This window comes from Raphanus sativus, chromosome 1 (assembly GCF_000801105.2).
Source record: "Raphanus sativus cultivar WK10039 chromosome 1, ASM80110v3, whole genome shotgun sequence".
Lineage (NCBI taxonomy): Eukaryota > Viridiplantae > Streptophyta > Magnoliopsida > Brassicales > Brassicaceae > Raphanus > Raphanus sativus.
This window is the reverse complement of record NC_079511.1, coordinates 23,432,633-23,447,058: the sequence shown is the minus strand read 5'-3', so window position 1 is coordinate 23,447,058 and position 14,426 is coordinate 23,432,633. Positions and strand designations below refer to the sequence as shown.

Here is a 14,426-nt window from a genome sequence, read left to right as displayed (position 1 = left end):
GATATTTTAAAGGCCAAAAATATTACGCATAATGCAATTGTTAATATTCACTTTGTAGTTTACCTTTTCTATAATTGTATTTAAAATTATATTTATTTAGTTTCCGTTTTATTATGATAAAAATAAAATATTTTAGTCTCAAAAATAAAGTTCCCACATATTTATATTTTGTTTAATTTTTAATTTATATATATGTATCAAATAATTCTAAAAGAAAAAGAGTTAAATAATATAAGTTGACTATGGAACATATACTGACCATCTGATCCTATCATAATCCTTTTATGTTTCAACTAATTTTAAATTAAATTACCAAATAAATGATTAAAAAGTAAATTATGATTGCCAATTGATCCAAACTAAATTTAGATAATATGATACCACTTTATTGTTCCAAAAAAACATTTAAATAATTATAGGAAATACCAAAATATACTTATAAATTACAATAAATTGAAATAAATGCAATTAACAAAACTTATTTGGTTTTATATAAATAAAAAATATTTATATCCGTACATGAACACGGAAAAATCACATAGTAATAATTAAGATCAGAAACGATAGATCTTGGCTTCATTTGTTGATCCATGCATGATTCAGTATAATACATATGCTTATTTTATAATTTATTAAGATGAAATCTTTAGATCTGAAGTGTTTTGTAGTTTTGTACGCAGTTACCATTATTTTACGATAAAACTAATGAAAATGTTTACAACACTTATGTAGACTGTAGTTAGATCCATAATTCTAAATAAAAGGTATAAACATTACTCCAACAACTATTCTAATAACCAACCGTTTTTTGTTATTTCTTTTGTTTTACAACAGCATCCAAACTACATAGCTGCTCTAACCGGTTCAGAAATCCAACTGTTTTTTTTTTATGTAAAAAAAACATCTGTTTTTACCCTTAAAAAAATCATAATTAATTTATTTTAAAGGTGAATTAGCCATAAATTTTGAGAATGAATAAGAAATTGATGATTTCACAAAAATAATATGACATGAATATTAAAATAATGACATGTCTTATAGCTTAATATGACATTTAATGTTTATTTATATTTTGGGTAATTTTTTAAAATATGGTAAAAACTCATATATTACATTTAATGTAGATTTATATTCATGAATTTTTTTAGAATATGGTAATAAATCATATATCATCATTAAAATAAATATATTAAAATATGACATTACAAATTTTGAAATATCATTTAATTCTATATTTTCAAATTATACAATTTATTACTAAAATTTCAAAATGTATAAATTTGTTTATAGTATGGTTTAATTCGTAAAACCATTAGCTTCTTATATATCTAATTTTTTATAAATACTGTTTAATTTTAAATTTTGATAATTATGCAATTTTATACAAGTTTATTTAATATATTTAATTAATATAAATAGATAGAAAATCTATCTAAGATTATAATTTTAAATATATATACATTCATATTCTTAAAATATAATTTAAAATAAACAAGATTATTTTTATCTTAATCTTTATGTTTAATTAAATCAAATTAATATTAAAATATCGAAAAAATAAATCTACAATATTAATAAATTTTTATTTTTTAAATATAATTTAAATCTATCTATTTAAAATTAATTTAAATTTATTTTTTTTACTGCACATAGGGATGTTAAAACGAGCTATCCGGGACCGTTTAGGCCTTGTCCGTTTAAGACCTTGCCCGTTTAAGCCCTGCAATTTAAACCCGTTTATCTACATGTCCGTTTAGGCCTGTTTAGTTATAAACCCGTTTAGTTTGGCACGGCCCGTTTAGGTCCGTTAAGCCTATTTAGTTTATTTTTTCTGAAAATTCTAGTTTTTTTCATATGTTAATATAGTTTTAATAGATTTTTATTTGATTTCAAAACTTTATAAAAATAGAAATGTAGACTAAAGAATTTTTTTGTTAAATAATTTTTTTTGGGCAGAAGTTTTATTAAATACTAATATTATAAAATATCAACAAATTCTAATAGGTTTTAAACATAATTATAACATAGCTTAAAAAAGGAAACACCAACTAAACATAATATAATTATTCTGTTTTAAAATACACAAATTATAAAAAGTTTATGAGTTTTTTTTAAAGGTCTTTAAATTCCCTTTAAACAAAAATTAAAAAATCATAAACAGGTATAAATGGGTACCATTGTTTAACGGGTATGTCTACTAACGAAACGGGCCTAAACGGACTGACCCGTTTAAACCCATTATTTTGCATGATAATAAACGGGTCACTGATCCATCCGTTTATACTAAACCCGTTAGAGCCCACGGATCTGCATATTGTGCAGAAAAACACCTAATCATATATGAAATATGTAGCACAAAAATCATGCATCACACGTAAGTTTGAATTAATTTTTTTTCACGAAATGAGCGAAATAGCTGTAAATTTTAATTCAATTTGTTATTCGATTTAATTCCAACCAAAATATTTAGATATATGTAATTCTACAAAACAAACTAAATACTAATATTTTTAGAAATAAATATCTGATTTGATCTTTAGATGCACATACATATAAAGAATTATATATAAATTATATTTCAGTTAATACTAAAATTGTTTCTTTATTAAATTTATTATTTTAGTTATTAAAGTTTTAAAAACTAAACAACTTTTGTATTAATATTACTATAATATTTTATTTCTACTGTTATTTAACTTTTTAGTTTTTAATTCTATTTATCTCTATAGTTAAAATAGTTGTAGAGAGTATTTAATTATTCGGATGAAATGGTCGGATCGGTTCCTTCCTGCCTCGCAATCGAGTAAAATTGACTCTCTTCTTGATGAGTATATTAATTCACAGCGTAACAAAAAGACATATCCAAGTTTTTTTCTTCCTGTCATAAAGCCTTTGACGTTACGGCCTTGTGACCTAATTTCGTTACGGGCCTTGTGACCTGTCATAAAGCCTTTGACGTTACGGGCCTTGTGACCCAATTTCGTTACAGGCCTTGTAACCTAATTTCGTTACTCACCTAGAATTTTATTTGGATATACTCTCGTATAAACTAGAAGGGGCTCATCATTTCTTGTTTAATTGTTCTTTTCTTAACCACAAAACAAAGATATATAAGTATATATGAGCATAATGCCATGCCATATGAATATTTAATAACCAACCTTTTGTAACCTCCATGAAAATAAATATTGGCAAAATTCATGTGGGCTTTGCAAATCACTTTTATCCTTCCAAGTACTGTGTCATGTGATACCCTTTTCTTTTCTCCACACTAATCATTAATCAATATAAATGTACTCCTCGCTGTCCAAAACATAAAATTAGCTATAGAATTTACAAAACTAATAAATAGTGTAATGCAACATGCATCATAAACACATCAACCATCCATGCAAGAAAAACATGAACACTCCCAAATATTTCTCTCACTTCAAACTTATATAAACCTTACATTAATTACAGAACCCAATCAGCAATACAGTATGATGATCATCAAGTTATTAATACATGTCTTATTCTTCTTCCTGATTAATTCTCTTCATCAAGTTCTTGGTCAATATAGCCAGCTAAACACAACTTCTTCATGGCTAAAGAACCACACCAAATCATACACACTGCCACTGGATAAGCCACCAAAGCCACCAATTTGTAAAATTATTGCTTGCAAACGGTCAGGACCACCAACGGCTCGAAAGAGATGTTGTCGTAACCAATGCGTTGATCTCTTGTCTGATCCAAATCATTGCCGGTTCTGTTTCCGGAGATGTCGGTTTGCTTTTTCTTGTTGTGATGGAAATTGCGTAGACACGAACAATGATCCTTCTAACTGCGGACAATGCGGGAACAAGTGTGATCCTGGTGCACCTTGTGAATTTGGTATGTGTGGTTATGCTGCTCCTTCGTCTCAGCCTGGAAAACGTCCTCGTCATCCTAAACGGCCACGTCCTCCTCCTTCACCGAAAAGTGACGGTGAACTTCATGATGACCGTGATGATGATGAATAAAATCGTAACATGAGGAGAAAATGAGATTGAGTATTGTTGTTCTTCATTGATTAGTAATTATCTTGTGTTTTCGAGTTCGTTTATTCAATGAATTTTAATAATTTGCGTTAGTTGAGGTTGTGTGGTTCGTGTTTAGCGTTTCATCATGTTTTGTTTGTTGTCGTTTCTTAATTTATAAGGTCGGTATAGTTGTTATGGTTGATTTACAAATGAAATATCAGTTATTTGGTTCATTTCGATGTTCTTTTTCGTTCTGTTTTGTGGTTTCTCAAAAAACGATAACCATTATAAAGTTGAAACATGTTATATATGGCTGTAGCTATAGCTTAACTGTTATTCAGTTGAATCGGGATTTTTTTTTCTTTTGCTTTATGGCCTTATTGGTGAGGGAAGATTAGTTATTCCAAAACAAAATTTAAATCAATTTTAAGTAATTAAAAGCACTCATGTAGCCAAAATGTATATTTAATTAATTAATCATGTTTGAAAAGAAAATTTAAGTTTTTTTTGGATCAAAATATAACAGATCTAAACTTGTGATGGTGTAGCCGATACGTCTACGATTCGATCTCTCTCTCTCACGACTCTCATGTGTTAAGCATAACAGAAAAAGAAAGATTGGACACAAGGTTTATAGAGTTCCCCTCTTCTTCACCGGGTACTTCTCTCTTCAGGATCAGTATCCCGAAATGCATTATGATCAGATCGTTACGAAAGATCGAGCTCAGCTCCGATACACGAGTTAGTTACAACACTAGCTATCGACTACTGATATAAGTAAAGACGACTGCTCGGTTCACTCTCTCGAGCTCAATCAGTCCCTTGGCCCAAGACCTGATATGGCCCAACAGCACAACTCCGCATCATTAAAGGTCGAATGATCAATAAGGTCGTTATGATCGTTGAAACTAGAACCACTTTTCATAATCTCCACCTTGGTTCTTGATTCTCTCAATATCACTTTCTGATATCGAACTCGTGCATTCCTCAATCCTGGTAGCTGCAAGTCTCTGAAACTTTTGAGACTTCCCGAGCATAAGCTCCACCCTCAGCTATAACACCTGCTAACCAACGATCCCGCAGTTACCTCTGCCACTGCATCACCTCTCCTCGCTGAGAAAACTTGAGATGATCCTGGCGTCCGACGACTTGATCAGTCTCTGCAAATGTTCAGTGTCTTCAAGTGCCCACTGAACTATTCTCCAGATAGTACCTTTGTCAAAGCATCTGCTGGATTCTTTGACGTGTGAATCTTCTGAACTTTCACAAACCCATGTGCCACCAACTCGCGCACAAAGTTGTGCTTCACTCTGACGTGCTTCGTGCGCTCGTGAAACATGTTGTTCTTCGCCAAGTAAATGGCACTTTGCGAGTCACAGAAAATCTCTGCAGCTTCTTGCTTGAAACCCAACTCCTCACAGAACCACTTCAACCACACAGATTTTCTACTCGACTCTGACAAGGAGATGTACTCAGCCTCTGTTGTCGATAGAGCCACCACTTTCTGCAAACACGAACGCCAGCTCACAGTGTGTCCTCCCACTGTGAATACTAAACCTGTGATTGACCTGCTTCGATCCCTATCTGACGCGTAATCTGAATCACAATAGCCTCTGACCTGAAAATCCGAACCCTCGTGAACAGCAAACTCAAATCTGCAGCACCTTTCACATAACGCAGTATCCACTTCACTGCTGCCCAGTGATCTAACCCCGGTTTTCCCATATACCTGCTGACAAGCCCCAAACCATAAGCCAAATCCAGTCTCGAGCCCACCATCGCGTACATAAGACTTCATACTGCGCTTGCGTAGGGAATATTCTCCATGTTCCTCATCTGCTCTGCCTCGCTCTCCTTTGGTACTGCCTTTAGCTGAAACTGTGATCCAATAGGTGTCTGAACTGAACTCGCATCCTGCATGGCAAAAGTCTTCACAATCTGCTCTAGATATCTCTGCTGAGACAGCCTCAACGTTCCTGCACTTCTGTCTCTAAAGATATCCATACCCAGGATGCGCCTGGCTGGACCTAAATCCTTCATCTCAAACTCTGCCTTTAGCTGCTTCTTTAGATGATCAACCTCCACCTTGCTTCGTGACGCTATCAGAATAACGTCGACATAGAGTAACAAGTAGACCCTCGACTTTATTGTCTTTCCTTTCAAGTACACACATGGATCGTACTGACTCCTGTTGTACATCTTTCTGATCATGAACTCATCAAAGCGATGATTCCACTCACGTGGGGACTGCTTCTATCAGAATCTCATCATTTGCACTGTTCTCTTTTTTTTTTTCTTCAGCCTCTTCCTCACCATCTTCACTCTTTTCCTTGACTTCCTCAGCCTGATCTTGCTCATCATTCTCACTGTTTTTCTTGTCTTTCTCATTCTCCACGTTTACCTTGTCTTTCTCGCTATCCTTACTGTTTTCCCCCAACATTCTCAGCTCTATCATAATCCCAATAGTCCCCCTGTCCAAAATCTATATCTTCACCATAATTTTTCTCCTCATTTCCTTTGCTCTCAATAAAAGCTAACCTATCTTCTATTTTCTTAGCCATTCTTCTCAAAAATCACTGGTGTTTTTCAAGTTCTCATCCTCAAGTCCATAGCATCCAGTTTTGTCTCCACCGCTGATTTAATTCCAGAAAATCCATCTCTCATGGACGCCAAAATCCTCTCTTCCAGACCTTTTTAAGCTCAACTCCAGACAAGAATTAGAAGATGATCCTTCTACAATCGTCACTTTTTCTTTGTCTTTATTCTTGGTAAACACTCGTGCAACAACATCTGACTCATATTGTTATTTCCACCAAATTTTCTTCTGCTTCACATTTAGCCAGTAGTTCCAAGTATCACTTGTCCTCCCTTCACAGTGATACTCTTGCTCCCCATCAATAATACGAGCCAACAAAGTTTCCTCCCCACTGTTGGAATCAACACACTAATATCCTGAAAATAAAACAATACTAAAGATCAGTTTTCTTTAAATATTCTATTCTATTCTGAATTGAACAAAAAAAAAATCTTTTCTTTTGTATTTCCAAGCGCAGCATATATATCTTACAAAGGATAACCCCTCAAAGTAGTCTCAAACTAGTCTTTGTAAACAGGTCTTGCACATCCTTGGACAATCTTCACAAGGGCTGTATGCAGAGAGCCGAATTTCTCCCCCAGCTTAGGAATACACTCAAAAGCCAAAACCTACACAAATAAAATGTCACAGTGTAAGATTTCTGGTTATAAAACAACTAAAACTTTAATAAATTGTATACTTTACCTCTAACAGAATTATGAATCCAGGAAAGCCGCATGCCTCATGCACTTCACCCTTCAAAAGCCTCACCATATGCTTAATCTTCTTTATTGCATCCTCGAATATTAGACGACCCCAAGAAAATATTCTGCAAACATCCAAATCTTCCACAATCCTTAAGATGAACAGATTTACTGCTCCACAATCCTTTCGCTTTCCTCTGATAACCCCACCAAAAAAGAACAAGACAGTCAGCTTACAATCTTATCATTATATGGCTTCTTCATAGATAACAGCTTGTGCTCCACATCTGTTATGGTGTTCCTTTGTTTCCCACTGAAGTAATGACTTAAAACCCCTGAGCTTCAAATATCTCCTCGGATACTCATGGCAGTGTAAGCCAGAGATGATAGCATGCTCCCTCATAGAATAGCGGATGGGCACACCATTCACCGCAAACCATGCAACATCTTTTTCTTCAGTACAAATGGTGTGCATGAGTAACATGCACATTACTTGGAGCTTCAGGTATTCTTCATCAGGCATGTGGGAGAAATGGCAAAACTGAGGATGAGTTGTGAACCATTTAACCTCCTCCTTAAAGTTCTTAATCATATCGACTGTCTTCTTCACATAGCATTGGTTTGAATCTTGCAAGTCTTTGTGAACTCCATGCTCTTGAAGTAAAATTCAAGGTGTTGCGGTGGTTACCTTGCCTACAATAATAAATATATATATATATATATATGTGTGTGTGTGTGTGTGTGTGTGTGTGTTGGACGTCATTCATTACTACTAAAACTAGTATGATTTTCTTACTAACAATGATAAAATAAATGCAAAAATTACCTTGGATGATACAGCAGACATGTCTTCACTTTCCGAATCAAGTGAGAGTGAAACTACAGTCGTTTCTCTCACTGGAGTACTCTCTTGATGAACTGCCTCTTCTCCTACCGGCTTATTCCCATCTGAGACCGCCTTTCAAGCTCTAGTGGAGACTCCACCGGACCTAGTAGATGGATGTTTTCTTTTTATGCCCTTGATTTTCCTGTACAAGATGTTAATCACAACAATTCAATCCTCTGGCTCCAAATGCAAACCACTTAGTAATATCAATTAAGCTTTACCAAAAACTCATATATACATACTATACAAAAAGTACAGCACATACGATACACAAAACACAATTTATCCGAATTCAAAGAACAAACTCATATATACATATTATACAAAAGTACAATACACCTGATACACAAAACAAAATTTATCCTAATTCAAAGAAAATTATTATTTTAACATGTTTCGACATTGTATCATGCCATTCAATAATTTCGATTGAACTAATCCTATACAAAACACGATTTATCGGAATTCAAAGAACAAACTCATATATACATACTATACAATAATTAGTATAACACACCTGATACACAAAACACAATTTATCTGAATTCAAAGAAAATTATTATTTTAACGTGTTTCGACATTGTATCATGCCATTCAATAATTTCGATTGTATCAAAACAAAAACTCATATATACATACTATAAAAAAGTACAACACATCCGATACACAAAACATAATTTATCCGAATTCAAAGAAAATTATTCTTTTAACATGTTTCGACATTGTATCATGCCATTCAATAATTTCGAATGAACTAATCCAGTCAAAAGCCCACAAATTCACAACAAATTACGGTCTCCTCCCATATATCATCTTCACAAAATAACATTGACCTAATTTAATATTTCACCATCTTTTCCCCCAATTTCATAGGCAAAACACGATTTTCCCTTGCCCTTCTTAAAGTAACTATTTTCCCCCAATTTTCAAAACTTAATTCAAAATCCGACCAACTGAATAGGACCAAGAAAACACTTACAACGATGTACGAAGTTAGGAGGCAGATGAAGACCTTCGGTTGGAGTGTCGATTTCGTTGGAGAATGAAGAAGAAACAAAGAGAATCGCAGATTAGAATTTCTTGTCTTCGCCTTAGAGAAGAGAGTTATGACTTTGAGAAAATGGAAAGGCGGAAAGCAGACGAGGAGCAAAATGCGTCGTTTACTTACAAGATCCAGCTGGGTTTAGATTGAACTCGATGGGCTTGGTTAGCCTAGTTGCATCTTGTAAATAAATGATTAAGTGAAGGGTGTTGAAGTCTTTGACCACGTTTTGAATTTAAATCTATTTAAAAGAAATTCAACAAAAATATTTTTTTTTATTATAAAGAGAAATAAGAATTTTTCAAGAGAGGAGGGGTATATAGAGTTAAGAGCATTATTAATGCAAGTTTCTTAGCTAATCTCTTACTATTAAAATATAAAAAAGTATGAAAATGAAATAACATATGTTTCTTATTTAACATGTTTAAGAGATATATCTTAACTTAGTCTCTATTTTTTTTTTTCGCATGTCCTTTTGTGAATAGTTTATTTTATTTTATTAAAATAAATGTTAATTATATAATTTTTTATTAACAAAAGCTATTTAAGAAATTCTGGCTCTAACTGGTGACCAAAGGAATAAGTGGGAATGGTTAATTCCTCTTTATTCCTTAAAGTTGACACCATTTATAAGAAATGAAAATAATTAATTCCTCTTCGTTCCTTAAATTTGACACTATTTATAAGGAATATTTTTTCTTCAATATTCCTTTTCATTCCTTTTAATTTAAGGAATCAAATAAAAATATATTCCTTATGAAATCCGGAAAAAAAAAATAGGGAACAATATTCCTATTATATTTTTCCTCTTTATTCCTTTCCTTGTTGTTCCTATTATTCCTTGTCGGTTATCAGTTAGAGCATCTATTGTAGGTATACCCCCATTGATCATGCTCTAAAGTCCATTCCTTGGTTTAATTAGTCTTTGCCATCTTGCTCTTCATGGTTCTTAGCTGTAAATCTGTATATAAATTATCAAACAATAAGACAATACAATACATATTGTCTGCAACAGTTCTCTGTAGCTGAAAGTTACACAAAAGCTTGCACCAATAACTGAACTTTAACTCTCCAAGCTGGTGTTAGCTTGGAAACAAATTCTTGAAGTTTTCAGTCTTCTGTCTTGTTTCTCCTTGGATGAGCTTCTGATCTTGACTATCTTCAAGAGATATTCCGTCTATGACTTCTCCTAATAGCTCCACGGCTTCACCATCCATATTTGTGTCTTCCTTTGATTCTTGTTCTTCATATGTTGTTTCTTCAGGAAATGTTTGGTTTCTCTAGTTGTCTTCCATCTGTTTTAAGCAATTATTAGATTCTGATATTTTAATTTTCTTAAAATTAATTTTTATATTTGAATTTTTTTAATTATATTTGTTTTAATATTAATTTAATTTGATATAATCAATACTATTAAAACAGAAAAACATTTGTCTAGAATTAGTTTATGTTGAATCATTACATTTATTTAATTTCCTATTTATTCTCCTGCAATTAACTTATATATATATATATATATATTATATTTAACCAATAATTTTAATATTCTCAAAATAAGATATCTAAAAGATATTTTAAGTATTATTTCCTAAGATTAGATTTTAATAATGTCTTTTACTTTAAATGTAAATATACATTTTTTAAATATTACTTTTAAATAATAAAAGTCCTAATTAATATTAAATATAATTAAAAACGAATAATAATTCATTTTTATTTATATAATAAGAAATAAAATTTCTATAATATTTATATATATGTAATATAATTAAATTACTACACCAATTAATAAATATAAAGTAACTTAACTCATTATTAAATATTTTATAAATTATAAAATAATAGAATAAAATATATTCATGAATTTTACAACATACTTCAACTTATTAAAAACAATATTAAAGTAAAATATATAAACTAATAAATAATTTTATAAGTTAATATACATATTTAAATGAAAATATTACAAATAATTTAATATATTTATCAAGTCTGAGACGAGTAGAATGACAATAGTTCATTTTTATAATAATGTTTGACAAAAATATAATAATAAAATAATTTTTTACCAATATAAAAAGTAAAAATAAAATTGTATTATAATTTAAAGTTTTAAAATATAAATAAATTGATACGAGGTAAGTTATATAAATGAATTATCTTATTTTCATAAAATTATATTAATCCGTTACGCTTTAAAATGATAAGTTAGTTTGACTACAAATTTGTATGACAAACTTTTGTGAAATTAGAACATCATATTCATAATATATCCACCATTCATCTAAACATTAGTAAATTAAAATACTGTAAATATAAAAATTTAAGTCAAATTGTATTACATAATGGGTCATCAATAGGTTCAACCGATAGACAGATCTCATGTTTTAGCGGTTTTTATGGGTTTTGTAGAATTTTTAAATAATGAGTTTAGAAAAACAGAATACATATAGAATCATTCTTTTGTCAGTTTAATTGCGGGTCCGGATTGTGTTTCAGAACACCGAATATAATGCTTTATGTGTAATATTTAAATGTATAAAAATAATCAAAAATGCAAATTTATATCATATCAATTTAGTTTGTTTAGAAATAATCTAGCACTTTGAAAATACAGATCAAGTTCATGTTCAATTGATAAATGTTTGATTCAATAATGTATTTTATTAATTTAAGGAACTATTATATCAAATTAAATTAATATTAAATTAAAATATAATTATAAAAAATATAAAAATCAAAATTTAAAAAAACATTTAAACAAAAAATATATCCGCTTTTTGAAAAAATGGATCATAGTCTAATAACTTTTTGAATAAATAAAATACATAGTTGTATGTTATCGATGATCGTAGTCCTATTTTAATAGAATACTAGATTTGACCAGCGCTTTGAAAGCGCGGAGTTACTTTATTTGTAAAATTTAATTAGATTTCAAATTTACAATATGTTAATTTTTTATCATCGACAAAAGTGTGTGATCAAATAATCTAATTTCATAGTGTAAAATATGTTTGTAGACAAATATAATTTGTCTTGTTTATTTTTACGAAAATATGATATACTAATAGAAACATGTAAATAATCTAGATTTAAAAATATTTATATTTTATAAAATCAGTAAATTCTCACAACTGATTTTATTTGTTCGATGTGTTTCGGAATTGGAAACCCATATTAAATTTTTCTGTATAATTTATTATTACAATTGTTTTAACAATGATTCAGCCCTAAACTTAATCAACAAAAACCAACAACTCTTTACACTGTGTTTTTTGACGCATTAATTGCGAAAATATTCATAATTTGGAAATTATGTGGATACTATGAAAAAGTTTGTTGGTGTATACCTTTAAAGTAGTAAAAAGAATATACCTACTAAACTTTCATATATTTGTTGTTAGTAACCGGAATTTAAAATATTGTTTTTGTTAACATTTTTATGAAGAAAAATCAGAGATATTCATTAGTGATTATTACATAAAAACTTTAATATCTGTTATATATGAGTTATAAATATGCAATATACTTTAGATATTAAAGTTCAAAATAAGTTTCATTTCATTATGAATATATCTCTATTTGTTACATATGATTTACAATTTGTCGAAAATAGAAATATCTACTGTATTAAAGATTTTTTAGAATCTTTCAATAAAAAGCTCTGTAAACATTGGTAAAAGAAAAAAGCTCTATAAGCATGATAAGAGATATCCATCGTAATTAGTTTTAAGATTTAGATTTTCATCATGGATTTGGATTATAAACTGTCAGTGTATTTGTTACAAAATTATAAGCTTTGAATATATACTATTTTGCATCTCAAGGTCAAAAAGGCTGCATTCACGATTGTATTCATATCTTCTAGTTTAAAATGTAACTTCTATTGTATAAATGGATTTAAATCATGTTTCTGTGAAGTAATGATTATACGATCATGAAATATAAATGGATAAATATTTTTCACCAATACATCTGGCCGGACATGTGTTAATAACTGTTTTGTTTTTAATGACTTTACATATATAATGAAATATTAATGAGGAAATCAAAAATTTATGTAGCTTAAATTTAAAAGGAGTGGCAGTCATGTAAATAAATTGAAAAGTAATGGCAAAATTCTATTAGGGTTTTTGCTTTAATAGTATAGATATTTAAAGTTTTGGTTTTCGTTCTACATTTAGCGGTTATGAGACACGTTTTGTTAATATTCATAGTGTTGTATTCTAATGTAGTAGTATATCTTTTTATCTTTTGTGTTTGGCTCTATTGTCTCCTTGATATATGAGTTATTTGCCCAAAAGATATATGAGTTACTTGGAAGTTAATATATTACAGTTCTAATTAATATAGAGATGGGAAATAAAAGTTGAGGTGGAGATGTCATTAGGAAGACGAAAGAGAACGAAAAAGCGTGGAAGGAGCAAACTGGAATCAAATACCGTGTGTCCCACTTTTCACCACTCGTTAACGCGTCTCTCATCTCAACAATCAACATGACTATCTATTTATTATTAGCTTCAAAAATTTGAGTCATGGAAAATCCAAGAAATAGAATCGAACAAATAAAGCTTAAACTAATTAATAGGATAAAAGAATAACTTCACCACTAACTAAATTGCATCATTGTGACTATGTTATAAAAATTACGTAAATAATTATGGAAGAGCCCAGACTAATCTTTAAGGGGAGGTGCAGCCCACGGATAGACTCTCTTTCCGGGTATGCAAATGGACCCTAAAACATAGGTCCATATCCGTGTTGGTGTCCAAAAATCATGACTTAGTTCCTTTTAATAGGGTTCGAACTCACAATCTGGGTGCAGGAAGGAGCCCGTCCTTACCATTGGGCCATGATATTCTGGACGAAACCTTAATTTCATGGTTGCACAATATTCACTATATACGTTCAGACCTGCTAGAGAAATAACAAAAACTAAATAAATATATCCATAAGAAGCTAAACAAATTAGTGAAAATAATTTGTAAAATATTAAATAAATCATGAAATTTTGAAATATGTATTTAGTGAAGTAATGGGAATGGAGTCGTTTAGGTGTGGCGTGTAAAGGAAGAAGATAAATAAAATAAACAAGAAAGTGGTGGGAAGGTGGAGCAATGAAGAGCGCGCAGAGAAGCAAGTGCCAATCTCTTTCCCTTGTCTCCTCCTCTTACCACACCTATCGAGGTACCTCTCTCTCTCTCTCTCTCATCCC

The 14,426-nt window shown here is 30.7% G+C and overlaps 1 protein-coding gene and 1 long non-coding RNA gene across 2 annotated transcripts; one reads left to right on the top strand and one right to left on the bottom strand.

Annotated features, from left to right (window-relative positions):
- The first annotated feature begins 3,320 nt into the window (after positions 1 to 3,320).
- Positions 3,321 to 4,210, top strand: LOC108836341 (stigma-specific STIG1-like protein 4). The gene has a single exon (XM_018609507.2). It carries the CDS (start codon positions 3,390 to 3,392, stop codon positions 4,002 to 4,004), a length of 615 nt encoding a protein of 204 aa, XP_018465009.2. The 5' UTR covers positions 3,321 to 3,389; the 3' UTR covers positions 4,005 to 4,210.
- A 3,129-nt stretch (positions 4,211 to 7,339) lies between these two features.
- LOC108860131 (uncharacterized) lies at positions 7,340 to 9,332 on the bottom strand. Its single transcript, XR_001950598.2, has 3 exons — positions 9,149 to 9,332; positions 8,110 to 8,311; positions 7,340 to 7,976 (listed from the first exon to the last, which is right to left on the bottom strand). It is a non-coding gene; the product is annotated as an uncharacterized LOC108860131 (long non-coding RNA).
- Between the last annotated feature and the right edge of the window lie 5,094 nt (positions 9,333 to 14,426).

What these genes read in the sequence shown, in the direction of transcription:
- LOC108836341 (XM_018609507.2), top strand. Translation starts at nt 3,390, where the DNA reads ATGCAAGAAAAACATGAACACTCCCAAATATTTCTCTCACTTCAAACT.